Raw genomic sequence first — 13,432 nt, forward strand, 5'->3', positions numbered from 1 at the left:
CGTAGAGCTAGGGCTCGTTGGCAAAGGTGCTGTGAGGGCTTCGAGGCTACCGGTTGGAGAGATGGCCGTAGAGGTGACCGTGAAGATGCTTGGTTGGAGAGGCAAGCATCTGTAGTGGCGTTAAGAGCGGCTGGAACAGAGAAGCGCCATCGTTGGAGCCGCGAGTGCTGGCTATGGAACTACTCCAGGAGATTGTTGGAGCAGAAGAAGATATCTGCCGTGGAGAAATTGATCGCCTTGGATGGAAGGAGTCATCGATGGACTGGAGCTGTGGCGTACGTGTTGGGTTGTGGAAGTCGCTTGGTGGAGGTTGTCTGCTGTGGACAATGCGAGCTGTGCTGCAGACAGGTGAGTCCCTTGGAGAAGAGATGCAACTGGCTATTGTAGAGCGTGCATGGAGATGTAGCCTCATAGAAGCTTGCTGAAGGTCGCGGAAGATAGTAGAAGCGCGAGCTCGTGAGCTAGGCGTTGGAGGCTGCTGGGAGCCTTGGAGCGCCAGTGGCTCGTAGTTGGAGAGGTCCGTCGGTGTCTTTCAATGAAGCCGGTCGTTGGAGGATCTGTTGCAGGGTCGCCTTGGTGAGCCGTCGGTGGGCTGGCCGTAGGAACCATCGGAGGCTATAGCCCGTGAGCGAGTCGGAGGCTGCGCTTGGAGATAGAGCGGCTGAGCTTTGCACATGCGTTGGAGCAGCCGTATGCCTTGGAGGACTATAGGGCTACGAATGGAGCAGCCTAGAGCTTCGACGAAGGCTTAGAGCCTCAGAACCTTCCTTTCCGAAGCATCATCCAAGACCGGGTTGCCTATCATGAATCCTTTTAGGCTGATTGGCAGGTACTGATCAAGCTTGTTCCTGTCGAAAATTAATTGTGCGAGCTGTGGCATATAGTGGCCTCCGTAGCTTTCGCCAGAGAGATAGAAATCGCGGGTCTTATACTTAGGAAAGCGCACAACCCAAGCAGTTAGGAACGAGTATGCGTCCTCTGCTCCAGCGGCCCAAAGCAAATGGATAACCAGAACTACCAATACAGGAGTCTGAGTCGATGAAGGCGGCTGGGCTTGCAGCAGCAGGTTACAAAGGACCAAACTTCATTGTCGAAGCTTGACAAATGGAAAGCAAACACTTGCTACCTAGTCTTGGAAACCAGCAAAGGGTCTATTGCAGAAATTCTCGTCTTTCTTTAGACTCTCTCTCTCAATCTCTCTCACATGAATGGAATTGTTTGATGGAAATTTCTAACAAGTGAATGGAAATTCTCTTTCATCAACGGAATGAAAGAATGGAAGCACTCAATCTCTCAATCTCTTGATCTATCTCTATCTCACTCTCGCATACGGATTGCAATGCCTCAGCGGAAGGCAAGGGAGCTCTGATACCATGACAAAATATGAAGAGGGGAGAGGAGAAGAGTGGAGATGAGGAGAGAGGGCACAGCTAGGGAGCACACCACAAATGACTAACTGTACACTAGATTTAGTTGAAAAAAATAGAATATATACAAACCCTTTTAGGGTTAGGGTTAGGGGATCTAACCCTTTCCTTTATAGCACTCTATAAGGTTAGTGCTATGCACATATGATCATGTGATGGTGCTATGCACACATGATCACATGATGTTGAGCGTGAACTCTCAATAGATCGGTATTGAGCTGGTATCCACCCTAGTACGTCGCCACATAGACACAGACTATTCGCCCTCCAAACCCCCGGCAAAGTCACACAAGATAGTCTTTCTGGAACAGGCACCCACTCACAAGAGAGCCTTGTTCTCGACACCCATGTGCTCATGAGTTGGACCATAGTGAGTTGGAACGTGCACGGGCTGCACGACCGTGTTCGTATTCAACCACAGTACCTGATACTCCGATAGGAGTTGGAGAGGGCAGTGGTAGGGCGGGCAGTGGACATCCTTTTGATTCAAGAGCACATGTTTTCAGTCTCAGACATCAGATGACATCACCACCTTCTCCCAGGGAGAGGTCCAGAGGAGTGTGGTCCCTTGCAATAGGACGGAGCGGAGGGGTCTGCATCTCAGTCTCACATACTTTGGCTCCAAAGGTCTACGATCAGGGCGAGCTCCATTTCGGGCAGTTTGGATGAGAGTTCAGACGGGAGAGTCCAGGATTGGAATCCTAAACGTGTATGTCCCAGCATGCAGACAGCACTGCCAGGCCTTTTGGAGGAGGCTATCAGAGTGTCTTCCGGATGTAGACTCCTCGATTGTTGGAGGTGACTTCAACAACCTGGAGTTTGGGGAAGACAAGTAGGGTGGTGCCTCTTTCTCTAAGATGCCAGAAGCAGAGCGTAGCACCTAGGAGAAGTTCATTTTCATGATCAGTGGCAGAGACCCGTGAAGAGAGCCAGATTTCAATAGGACACTTGGTAGCCTCCTCTTCTCCTTTCGACAGGGGAGACACGATGGATTGCTTGAGAGACTAGAACGTTTCTATGTTGGGGACTGGGCACTACACAGAGGCAGCTCTATCGGGATTCTGGCAGGTACCACGATGTCAAACCACTCTCCAGTAGTACTCCACTTGGATCAACCCCGCCGAGGTCTCCCCCAAAAGGGGGTCGCATTCTAGAGGACCTCCTGTAGGATGAGGAGATCTAGCAAGTCATGGTAGGGATTTGAGAGCAGTCATAGATGACGTCGTGCGAGGGTTGGGCTACGTGGGTGGCTGATGCGATTCAAAGGAGCAGTGAGGGGTTGCAGGCTCATGCCCTTAGGAGGAGGACTCTTCAGGAGCGTGAGTGGGCTTTGAGAAGAGACCTCGCCTCCATCGAGCAGCTCAAGGAGCCGGACCTAGGCTCTCAGTGGCTTAACGACAGGTTCGAGAGCGCTCGCCTTGAGCTTCAGGACACAGAGATTCGACGAGCTGAGTTCTCCTACCACTCCTCCTGGGCCCGGTGGGTGCAGCAGGGGGACAAGATGATGAAGCAGTTTTTTTAGACCACTGGTGGGCCCCGATCGGGAAGCACAAAGCTGCAACGTCTCTGGGATTCACAGGGCATCATGCACACTGACCCGCAGGAGATTCTAGACCTAACCACGAGTTTTTACAGCCAGCTCTTTCAGACGGAGAGGATGACTCCAACTGGTCTTGTGGCCTAGGATGTAGTTTGGGATGTAGTTTGGGATCACGTTCCAACAGTAGTCTTGCAGGATTTATGCAGCAGATTGGAGGAGCCTTTCACAGATGAGGAGCTCTGGGAAGCCCTCAAGGCTCTCCCGACCCAGAAGTGTCCGAGTGAGGATGGCTTGACTCCGGCCTTCTTCCGGAACTTCTGGGAGATTATCTCCACCCCTTTCCGTTTAGCTTGCCATGAGATTTTTGACACAAGCTCCCTCCCTCACTCCTTGAGCAGGGGGTTGATTTGTTTGATCCCGAAAGGGGGGCTCTGGGAAGCCTTAAGGCTCTCCCGACCCAGAAGTGTCCGAGTGAGGATGGCTTGACTCTTTGAGCAGGGGGTAGATTTGTTTGATCCCTCCCTCACTCCTTGAGCAGGGGGTAGATTTGTTTGATCCCGAAAGGGGGAGATAGGTCAGACATCCAACAGTGGAGACCGATCACTTTGTTTGATACTGCATACAAGATCCTCGCCAAGGTCTTGAGCTTGCGGTTACGGCCCCATCTTACTGACATCATTCACGACACAAACCGGGTTCGTAGCATCCTAGAAAACATCTTCATGTTCTGGGAGGCAGTGGATTGGTCCAGGGAGGAGTCACAGCCGCTGGCTGTCCTCTTGGATTTTGAGAAGGCCTACGACAAGGTGAAGTGGTCCCTTTTGGAGGGTACTATGCAGAGATTGGGTTTCTCAGACAGATGGGTCAAAGGAGTTTCAGTGCTTTATGCGGGGAGCTCTAGTCAGATGCTTATCGGAGGACACACGGGCGAGGCCTTTCCTCTCTCTCACTAGGTCCTCCAGGGCTGCCCACTCGCTCCCTTCCTCTTCTTGTTTGTGGCGGAGGCTTTGGGCTATTACTTGAGATCACAGGTGGCGGGCCTCACAGGGTTGAGACTCCCAATTAGACAGGAGGAGTTGCTTGACTCAGAGTTTGCAGATGACACGGCCTTGTATGTTGAGGGCATCATAGAGAGTCTGGAGAGAGCCAGGGACGCCCTAGCTATCTACTGCGAGGCCTTAGGTGCACGGATCAACTGGACAAAATCCATAGGTTTCTTCATAGGCTCTAAGGAGACACGAGATCTGTGAGTGGGAGAGTGACTTTGGCTTCAGATGGATACCGCGGGGCTAGACAGCGAGATACCTCGGATGCTAGGTTGGTATTGACATTATAGCAGAGCAGCAGATCACCCCGGCCCTTCAAAGTGTTCGGCGCAAGCTTCTATGCTGGAGCTCAGCCAAACTCTCTCTAGCGGGTCGCGCCTTGGTGGCAAACCAGGTCCTTCTTAACACGGCCTAGTATATCGCCTCCTACTGGTGCTTCCACAGAGGATGCATTGGGCAGCTCCGACGGTTGATTCGAAACTTCCTTTGGGCAGGTTCGGATGACACGAGGAACACTAGAGCCCGGGTAGCTTGGCAGCCGGTGATCGCAAGCACTGGGAGGCTTGGGTATCATTGATCCGGAGATGTGGAGTAGAGCCCTCCTAGGCAAGTTGATGGTTCGCGGCCTCACCCTAGGTGCAGAGCCTTGGAAGCTCCTCTTACAGCGAGGGCTTCTAAAGAACACCCCATGTGCTGGGGGACAGTGGTAGCCCTCACATAGATGGATCTTCTCAGAGGCCCCCCTTACGGGAAGGGTCCCCCCTCGATGAGGAGCCTTCACAGGGTCTGGCAAAGACTGGCAGGGGGTCTCACGGCCCAGATGCAGAGAGGAGTTTGAGCATCAGTCCCTTATGTGGCACCCAGAGATCAGAGATCAAGAGGGGCGTATGCTCAGACAACGGACTCACATTGATTGGGCACAGTGGGATAGTGGTCCGACAGGGTCCTTTGGCCGTTGGAGCAGATTACCCATGGAGGCAGAGGCGAGGCTTGATGCCCTAGCGCATCTACGAGGGGCAGGGCAGTGGATGTGCGAGATTGACTTAGCCATTCCTGAGTCCTGGTGGGAAAGACTTTGCATATGAAGAAACAACAGATGGTTGGGGCAGTTTTCCCACACTGGTGTTCCCTTAAGGATGTTGATGCAGCGAGGCAGCACACACCCAGGCTTTCTTTCATGTAGGACCTGGAGGCCTACTTCAGCCACTCACTGACAGAGACCTTGAGATGGATGGGAGTCTTGATGGGATTCACTGGTAGATGATCAGAGTGGTGGGACTGTTAGGAAAAGAGTGGCACATTGACCCTCCCAGTATCTCAGAGCAAGATGCCCCTAGGTGGCGCCTTTGGCTATGGGAGGGTAGACCCCTGAGGGAAGTCCAGTGGGATCTGGGAGAGTGGTTCTGGCCTTCCAAGGGTGGCCTAGCCGAGCAGGTGGATGAGGTGCCCTTCTTTTCCTACACCACACGGATTGGCAGGAGGCTTCAAATGGACTCGTTGAGGTGGACTCCCTCCAGGGAGAGGCAATGGGTGACCCAGAGAGTGCCCCGGGATGTTCGCTCTAGGTTTTAGACGTGGTTGTGGTCTAGTTTGTGGCCGAGGATGATATCATACTTTTGTCTAGCCGCCCACGGAGGCTTGCCCACCGGACCGTGGTTGGCGAGTGGAGGGACAGTGCCATTGTTGCTCCGATGGTGTCCTGGAGACTATCCCGCACTGCCTCTAGAGCTGTCAGCGCAGCGAGGATTTGGATGGGAGCCCTCAAGATCATGACACGTATGCAGAGTCTCCAAAGAGACTACACCTGGGGGATGGTGGCCTGCTTGATAGAGGGAGGACACGCGTTTCAAATTAATGAGATCTCTCCAACCTACCAAATGCAGGATCAAAGCATCCAAAGGATAGCACTCCACGAGGCAATCCCTCCTAACAGCCTACCTCCTCCTCCTAGGGAGGACAACGTTTGGGAGGTGGTAGCCAGCATCACGGCATGGAACATTTGGATGGCTCGTTGCAGTCTCGTCATGGGTGAGCACCCGGTTCCACCCTCGGCTACCCTAGTCGCCATCTGGCAGGACATCATATACACACTACGGTCCACCTAGGCTTGGCCTGCAAGAGTTTTCTACATCTTCACCCCGCGAGGGATTTGCTGGTTGTATAGTCTTCCCCACTTGGCTGTTAGCCCCAGTACCAAAGATCCCCTAGGTTTCTCTGGAACAGGCCGGTTTTTTCTTTCAGCCTTCTCCGGTTTTTTCCATAACACCTTTGGAGCTGCTGTCTTGTATGAAAGCTTTCAAGCATTAATAGAAGGTTCCTTTCTTACATCTAGCACAAAAGGATCCCATAACACTACCAACAAGAGAATGACATGCATGTCATGGCCACTAGCGACAATAACCAACTGCATGTGCCCCCCCCCCCGCCCCCCTTTTCTTCCCAAGAAAAAAAAGGGAGGGAACGAGACACGTTGTGGATGCCACTGTCAACAAGGAAAAGTGTACAAATATGAAAATTGTCAACCTGGTCCAGACATTAAAATACTGTGAATAATTGTGCAAACCAGTGTAGCTTAACAATGTCGACAGAATCCTATAAAAGATAGTCAAAGAGAGACCTAGATGCAAATTGGGATGTTGGATACTTGAAAATTGATAATCAAACAAACACCACAGATTCTGGAAATTTTCAAGCAGACATACACTAGCTCTCTCAGGACAATCAGTCTTAAAAACAAGGGGCACCTCAAAGTTTAAAAGCTGACTGTATTGTGTTCCCAGCTTTGAGAGCAAGATTAAAAGTTACATAATACCACGACACACAGGACATAGATGCTTCCCGTATATAGCAATAGAGAATTGAGTGTGAGAGCAGATACTTGCCTTTGGGCATCAAAAAGACGTAAGCTTTCAAGATCACAAAAGATGACCAAAAATTTAAGAAGTGAAAGCTCAGATCATAGGTTGAGCACCAACCCCCATTTTGAACAAGTTTATTCAGATTGCCTGAGCCCAATGTATAGATTACGTCTAGTGCCAACAAGAGAATGACATGCATGTCATCCCATTCGGCAAGAGCTAGTGACATTATCCAACTTCATAGCAACTGCATGTGTTCCCCCCCCACCCCCCTTCTTCCCAAGAAAAGTGTAGGAATATGAAAATTGTCAACCTTGTCCAAACATTAAAATACTGTGAATGATCGTGCAAACCAGTGTAGCTTAACAATGTCGACAGAACATCGAATTGAAAAAGATAGTCAAAGAGATACCTAGATGCAAATTGGGATGTTAGATACTTGAAAATTGATAATCAAACAAACACCGCAGATTCTGGAAACTTTCAAGCAGACATACACTAGCTCTCTCAGGACAATAGATCTTTAAAACAAGGGGCACCTCACAGTTTGTATTTCCAGCTTCAAGAGCAATATTAAAAGTTACATAATACCACGACACACAGGACATAGATGCCTGCCGTATATAGCAATAAAGAATTGAGTGTGAAAGCAGATACTTGCCTTTGGGCATCAAAAAGATGTAAGCTTTCAAGACCGCCTAAGATGACCAAAATTTTAGGATGTGAAAGCTCACATCATAGGTTGAGCACCAAGTCTTTGCCTCTGAAAAGCACTATACAATTATTCAGCAACCATACATAAGTAAACTCAAGATGCACCAACTGGATCAGTAGATGAATTTTTGGTTAAAATGCTCCATGTCTCTTTCCCACATTGCTGGGCACTGATAAAGCTTTCAATCTTAGCAGTGGATATTTCTGATCTAATCCCTTGCTCCCTGAATGGAGGAAGGGACACATCCTCACCAACAACTTTTGGCCCACTTTTAAATGCAAGATCATTCGCCCCTGCTTGAATAAGCTCCAAACGTTTCCTCTCTGCCCTGGATCCAATAACTTGCCCAAGGATGGAGGCTGCAATTGTGAATGCCATTGCAAATTTGGGCATATGAACAGCCTTCCGCAGCATCGCAACAAATGGCACAGATGCATGCACAGCAGTAAACCAAGATGGTGAGAATTTTTCTGTATGTTCCCTCCAAATCCCTAAAGGCACGTTTATGGCCATTCCCAACAGCCCAACTGCAAACACCTTGATTGGTACAGGTTGAGGCCTTAAGGTTTTCACTGCAGCTGTTCGAGCAAGGGCTGCACGTGCTGCAACCACTGCAGGTGGGCATCGAATCTTCATGTCTGGAGGAGGCTGTATAATTTTTGCGACCATAGGCAGAACCCCACTTACCGCACGAAAAGATTTTGCAATAGGGCAGTTGCCTGTTTGTAGCCACTCATTACTCCAAGCCTCATGATCCTGCCAATACACACTGAAACAAATTAATTGACTGGTAACATGAAAAACTCCAGACAAGGATACACATCCCCACTGTTTCTCTTAGCATGGGAAGGAACTTGAGCATACTACTAGACAAAAGCCTTGCAACTAAAGTGCGTGTGCAAGGAAAAAAACCTTGATGCAATAAAAAAAGATAACATATACCTTCATAAGACTAGAATACATCCAATCTTACAAATTAAAATTTTTTATAGAACAAGCAAAAGAACAAAGGAAGAAGGGCATTTGAAGCAGCTTTAAACAAAATTATGAGTAAATGAGAAAAATAAAAACTGGTAATAAATTAGTAAGCAAAGCTACGCTAGAATGTTCTCATCAGTACTCGAGTTATCATTACTTTTGAATTACCTCGTCTTTTATTTGTTTTTCAAATTTAAAATAATAATAAATAATAAAATAAGGGAGTGGGAGGAAAAATATTAAAAACTATACATACATACATGCATGCATGCATGTATGTATGTATGTATGTATGTAGAAAACAGGTACCTAAGGGTAGATAAACTCCAAAACTAGAACAAACCTAAGAACTAAAAGAAAATGGGCTATGAAGCTCCCCACCTTGGATTTTGATTCTAAGTTCAAGGATCCTCAATACCCAAAGCCGAAATTCCCAAGATATAACGACTACAACGAAGGACATAAAAGAGTTTCTTCATTACTTTCTTGCATTAAAGCCCTTTCTGATAAGTAACAGGATCAAAGTACTAACTTGGGAGATAATATACCTAGATGAGTCCAGGAACATGCCCAAACTCATCCTTAAAAACACAACATAGTGCAGTTTCAATCTCATGATAGTCCCTCATAAGGTTGAAAACCATAAACTCTATCACGCATCCCCACTGACGTCATCAACGCCCAAAAGTGGGTGTAGACCATAGTATAAACATATGCTCCCACACATACAAATCCACAACACCCACACATACTTGGGCATCCATTTATACAAAGTCTTCGTACAGAGTTTCTGTCGGCACTCCGGAGATGAAGGGAAGTCTCAGTCATGATGAAGGCTAGCACTAAATTGAGAGATAAATACTCTCTTTCTTGTGCAAAGACGAGGGAACCTATAGAATTGGAAAGTAATCACTCCATATTTAGCCATATCAGAGATATGTCAAGAAAGATAATTTATGCCATGAAGTGTGACACCAACCTTAGGGGAAGAAAGAAAACACCATTCTTATTTCACTTTTCACCAACTTAATAACAAACCTCCAGGCAGTATGGCAATCCAGATACCCGTAATATGGCGAAAGTTAGCCAACCCAGGAATGCTTGGGCTTAAAAATTAGGCAGGGTCAGGCCTCTGTATTGAAGCCATTTTAAGGACCATAAGATGCATTACATATGGTATCCCAACTCCCTCTCGTGTGTAGTACAGCAAAAAAACTACTGCTTGTCAGAGAATAAGGCAGAGGACCTCTAACGAACCCCGCAGCAGAATATGGGTCCCAAGGATCTGATCTATTTCACATGAGCCCAAGACATTTATACCTGCCTTGTGACCCGACTAAGGGCTTCCAGTAGTTTGCCCTGGAGCAGCGTGGGGTTGGCCATTCAGGTTGCCCCCCTGGAGGATAAGTCATGGCACACCTGGGAAGGTTCAGCTCCTACATCCTTGTTGGCCCAGATCTGCTTGTCAGCCATTCAAGAAGGCAAGACCCCCTGCTCTAGAGGGGGGGCAGACTGCCCTTCACTCAATGATAAAAGGGACTTTTTTCTCTTTTCACGGAAGCCTCTGAAGGCATGCATAACACGAGGGATTACAGCAGAGCTGGGAGCAGCGATTACACTTGCATTGAGCTCAGTTTTTCAGCTTCTTGGGCTTCGGATGAACAGCATCTTCATGGCCTAAACCTAGAGTAATTTTGTATTAGTATCCACACATTTCTTACTTTACCCCATGAAAGCCAAAGCTCTCCGGCCTCAAGATTAGACACTCTTCCCAGAGCATTTGGAACTCCTCCCGCCAAGGTCTTTGGCGGCTTTAGGCGTTCTTTGCTCCCTCAAACCCGGAGTTTCTTCGGGGCACTGAACAGTGATATGACCTTCTTTCCCGCAATAGAAGCACTTTCCTTCCTTTCGAAAGGTCTCGAGCTGTTCTGGAGTGAGCTTTGACTTTCCTTTAAAGGACTTTGATGAACCCCTCGGCTTCTGAGGCTGAAACTTGTTTTGACTTAGTGCTGGTACCATATTCCTTCTGATGGTGTCCCCATCCTTGCCTTTTGAGGCTGCTACAGTTCGCAGCAAACTCCTTTTATCAACTCAACCACTGAAGCTGAATGCATCAAGTCTCGTCGTTTTGCAGGGACTAGCTACTATGACATCCCCACTGACATCATCAGTGCCCAACAGTGGCTGTAGACCACAGTATAAACATATGCTCCAAATCCACACATCCACATATACTTGAGCATCCATTTATACAAAGGTCTTCGTACTGAGTTTTTGTCAGCACTCCGGAGGTGAAGGGCAGACTCAGCCATGACGAAGGCTAGCACTAAAGGAGAAGGCTAATCAAAAAGTAGTCCACAATCTCTTCATTCAAGCTACACCTGCTTGTGAAGACTAAAAGATTTCATTTTAGTCTCTCCCAGACGAGCATCTAGGCAAAAGAAATGTTTAGAAATCTAGCTGATATGGCAACGCACCACTTAAGATAGAAAGAATTATCGCAATATCAGCAGGCCTAATAATATGACTATGTTTTGTAATTTTCATACCTCACCTATTTTTATAAGGCATGTATTTTACTAGCATTTGAATACTCCAATCACTTGCAGGACCTTGAAGTATGATGACAAAGTTAGCACATGCAGCACACATGATAAGTCATGTTGCAGTTTCTTGATGTTCTTTCAACACACATATAACAATTTGCAATCAGCACCCCCACATTCAAATGGGGCACTCAATTAAGGAATGCAATATCATGACATTTTGTAAAGTTATTCATCAATCACTTTTCCAATGAATACTCCTTGTAGCTCAAACCTTAGCAGTATAGTCTAAGCTCCCTGAGAGAATCAGGAGAAATATCTGGTAATCTCTGACAAATGAAAAACATAAAAGTTCAGACTTTAAATGGCCGTGACAGATACTTACAAGCTGAGAATTCTCGCCCTTAGATTTGCGCTCTTTTTTGCCATGCTGGTTTCGTTTCATCTTTTCTCTGTTAGCCATGAAGGCATCAAAACCGAATGGACCGGAGGCTCCAAATGTGGATAAACTTATAGCTGCTGCAGAAGCAGCCAAAGGATGAAACTTCAGTTTTGAAGTGTCTGCACTGGATGCACAGGATCGAAGGTCTGTTCCTGCTGACTCCACCCGCCCACATAAGGGAACCACACCATTGTGCCCATGGAACAACTTGAAAGCCAACTCAAAGTTGGGACCATCCTCAAATATAGGACCATGAATACCCCTGACCTGTTCAGAAGAACCAGCTATGAATAAACAATGACGTTAAAAAAAACTTTCCCAAATACATATCCAGAGTCGGAACTCAATATACAGCTTCCAAAGGCTAGACTGTATGAACATGCTCATAGAGAGAAATGTTACGCATAAAGTATATCCAGAGATCCGTTTCTTTATGAACGCAGCAGAAATGAATCCAAACAATACTACATTACAGTTTGCTAAAGTCTCGCAAATCACCCATGCTTTGTCGCATAGCACGCTCTCAAGTCTTTCTTAAGCTCTGTCAAAGAGTCAGCCGCACACCTCTACTATCACAGAAAGTACCACATAGAGCCCTTAATTTGTGGAATAACCACAAAGAGGGCCATTGTAATAGCAACTTTTCTTTTAACTTGACCGTTTTGTAACGTATGATGCAATGATGCAGCAATCCAGCCAGGTAGATGATTCCACGAACATGCCTAAACCCGTCCCCTGAAAGCTAGCTGTGTATCAACTCAGTAAGCAATGCTTGAAAACCAAAGCATATCATAACTTGGACTCAAGCAACGAAACGTTCAATCTAGTAATTTGGGTTGCAAATTCCGTGTCACTTTTGGAGCAATGCAAAGCGTAACAGCTAGCACAACACTCCTTGAGCAAAAGCAACTGCTTTGAATTCTTATCTATATTTAAAATCAACGTAAGGACTGCTATTATTGTGATAATTCAGGGCCATATGAAGAGGCGGTAGCACAGAGAACAAGTGATAACTGGGCAGGGGATTTCCCATTCATGCTGCTCTCGGAAGTATAAGAAGGGCTTCCGAAAGAAATTGCGACCAAATTTCACGTCTATGCCAACATTGTTAAGAATATCTCTCCGGCATTGCCTACCAGAGCGCTAATCTTTCAATTTCCCCGGGAAAACGCAGTTTTAAGGAGTGATCTTAAATAGAAAGGTTATACGGAACCTCGATGACAATCTATAAGGAACAAATGCGACAAGAAATGTGCTCAGCCGCTAATCCCAGACATCGGGTGGAACCGATCACTAAGAAAAATTGACGATCGTCCGTCGTGTAGCAAGACTTACAGGTGCAGGGAGCCTCGGGGGAGACAGGAAAGAGAAATTGGTCGATTCTCCGATATTTCTGAGGAAAGGGCACATTTGAACGCCGTCAGAAACAAGTCGGTCGAAAGGCAAGCTATCAGCGAGGCGATCGTTTCTGAAAAACTCCATGGCGAGGCAGATGATGCAAGAGGGAAACGAATGTTGGAGCAAGGAAGGAAGAAAATGGTGGCTATGGCGCAATATAAGCAAAGAAGAAGAAGGGTTTTGGCACGTGCTACTCACACGCTTGGTCAAAGCTACACAGTTTTCAAGCAATTGTTATGGCCCATGGGGGACGTATTTGAGAGATACTCACATATTTAGAGATACTCGGGACATTGAGAGAGATACTCGAGAGAGCTTTCAAGCACTTGTTGCTTTCGATTTTTGGCCTGCCTGAAGGGTAGGACTAAGTGAAGGCGACTCTGCAAGAAGCGAAAAAGCCCACATTTTCTAAAAAAATAGGTGGCACCAACTTTTCCTCCCTCTTTCTCTCTCTTTCTATTTGAAGGCAAGCACACACTCTC

The 13,432-nt window shown here is 47.1% G+C and overlaps 1 protein-coding gene across 1 annotated transcript; it reads right to left on the reverse strand.

Moving 5' to 3' along the window:
- Window positions 1–7,390: 7,390 nt before the first annotated feature.
- Window positions 7,391–13,126, reverse strand: LOC147884473 (uncharacterized). The gene is made up of 3 exons (XM_087399037.1): window positions 12,888–13,126; window positions 11,496–11,819; window positions 7,391–8,342 (listed from the first exon to the last, which is right to left on the reverse strand). Exons 1-3 carry the CDS (start codon window positions 13,032–13,034, stop codon window positions 7,680–7,682), a joined length of 1,134 nt encoding a protein of 377 aa, XP_087255163.1. The 5' UTR covers window positions 13,035–13,126; the 3' UTR covers window positions 7,391–7,679.
- Between the last annotated feature and the right edge of the window lie 306 nt (window positions 13,127–13,432).

The sequence above is a fragment of the Dipteris shenzhenensis genome, chromosome 27 (assembly GCF_047967505.1).
Source record: "Dipteris shenzhenensis isolate YYH24624 ecotype China chromosome 27, Dip_SZ_1.0, whole genome shotgun sequence".
Lineage (NCBI taxonomy): Eukaryota > Viridiplantae > Streptophyta > Polypodiopsida > Gleicheniales > Dipteridaceae > Dipteris > Dipteris shenzhenensis.

Bases quoted from the DNA above. Each gene is read 5' to 3' on its own strand.
- LOC147884473 (XM_087399037.1), bottom strand. From the start codon at position 13,034: ATGGAGTTTTTCAGAAACGATCGCCTCGCTGATAGCTTGCCTTTCGAC. The intron at 11,820-12,887 runs GTAAGTCTTGCT...TCTTCTGAACAG, and splicing joins CCCCGAGGCTCCCTGCACCT to GTCAGGGGTATTCATGGTCC. The intron at 8,343-11,495 runs GTAAGTATCTGT...GTGTATTGGCAG, and splicing joins AGGGCGAGAATTCTCAGCTT to GATCATGAGGCTTGGAGTAA.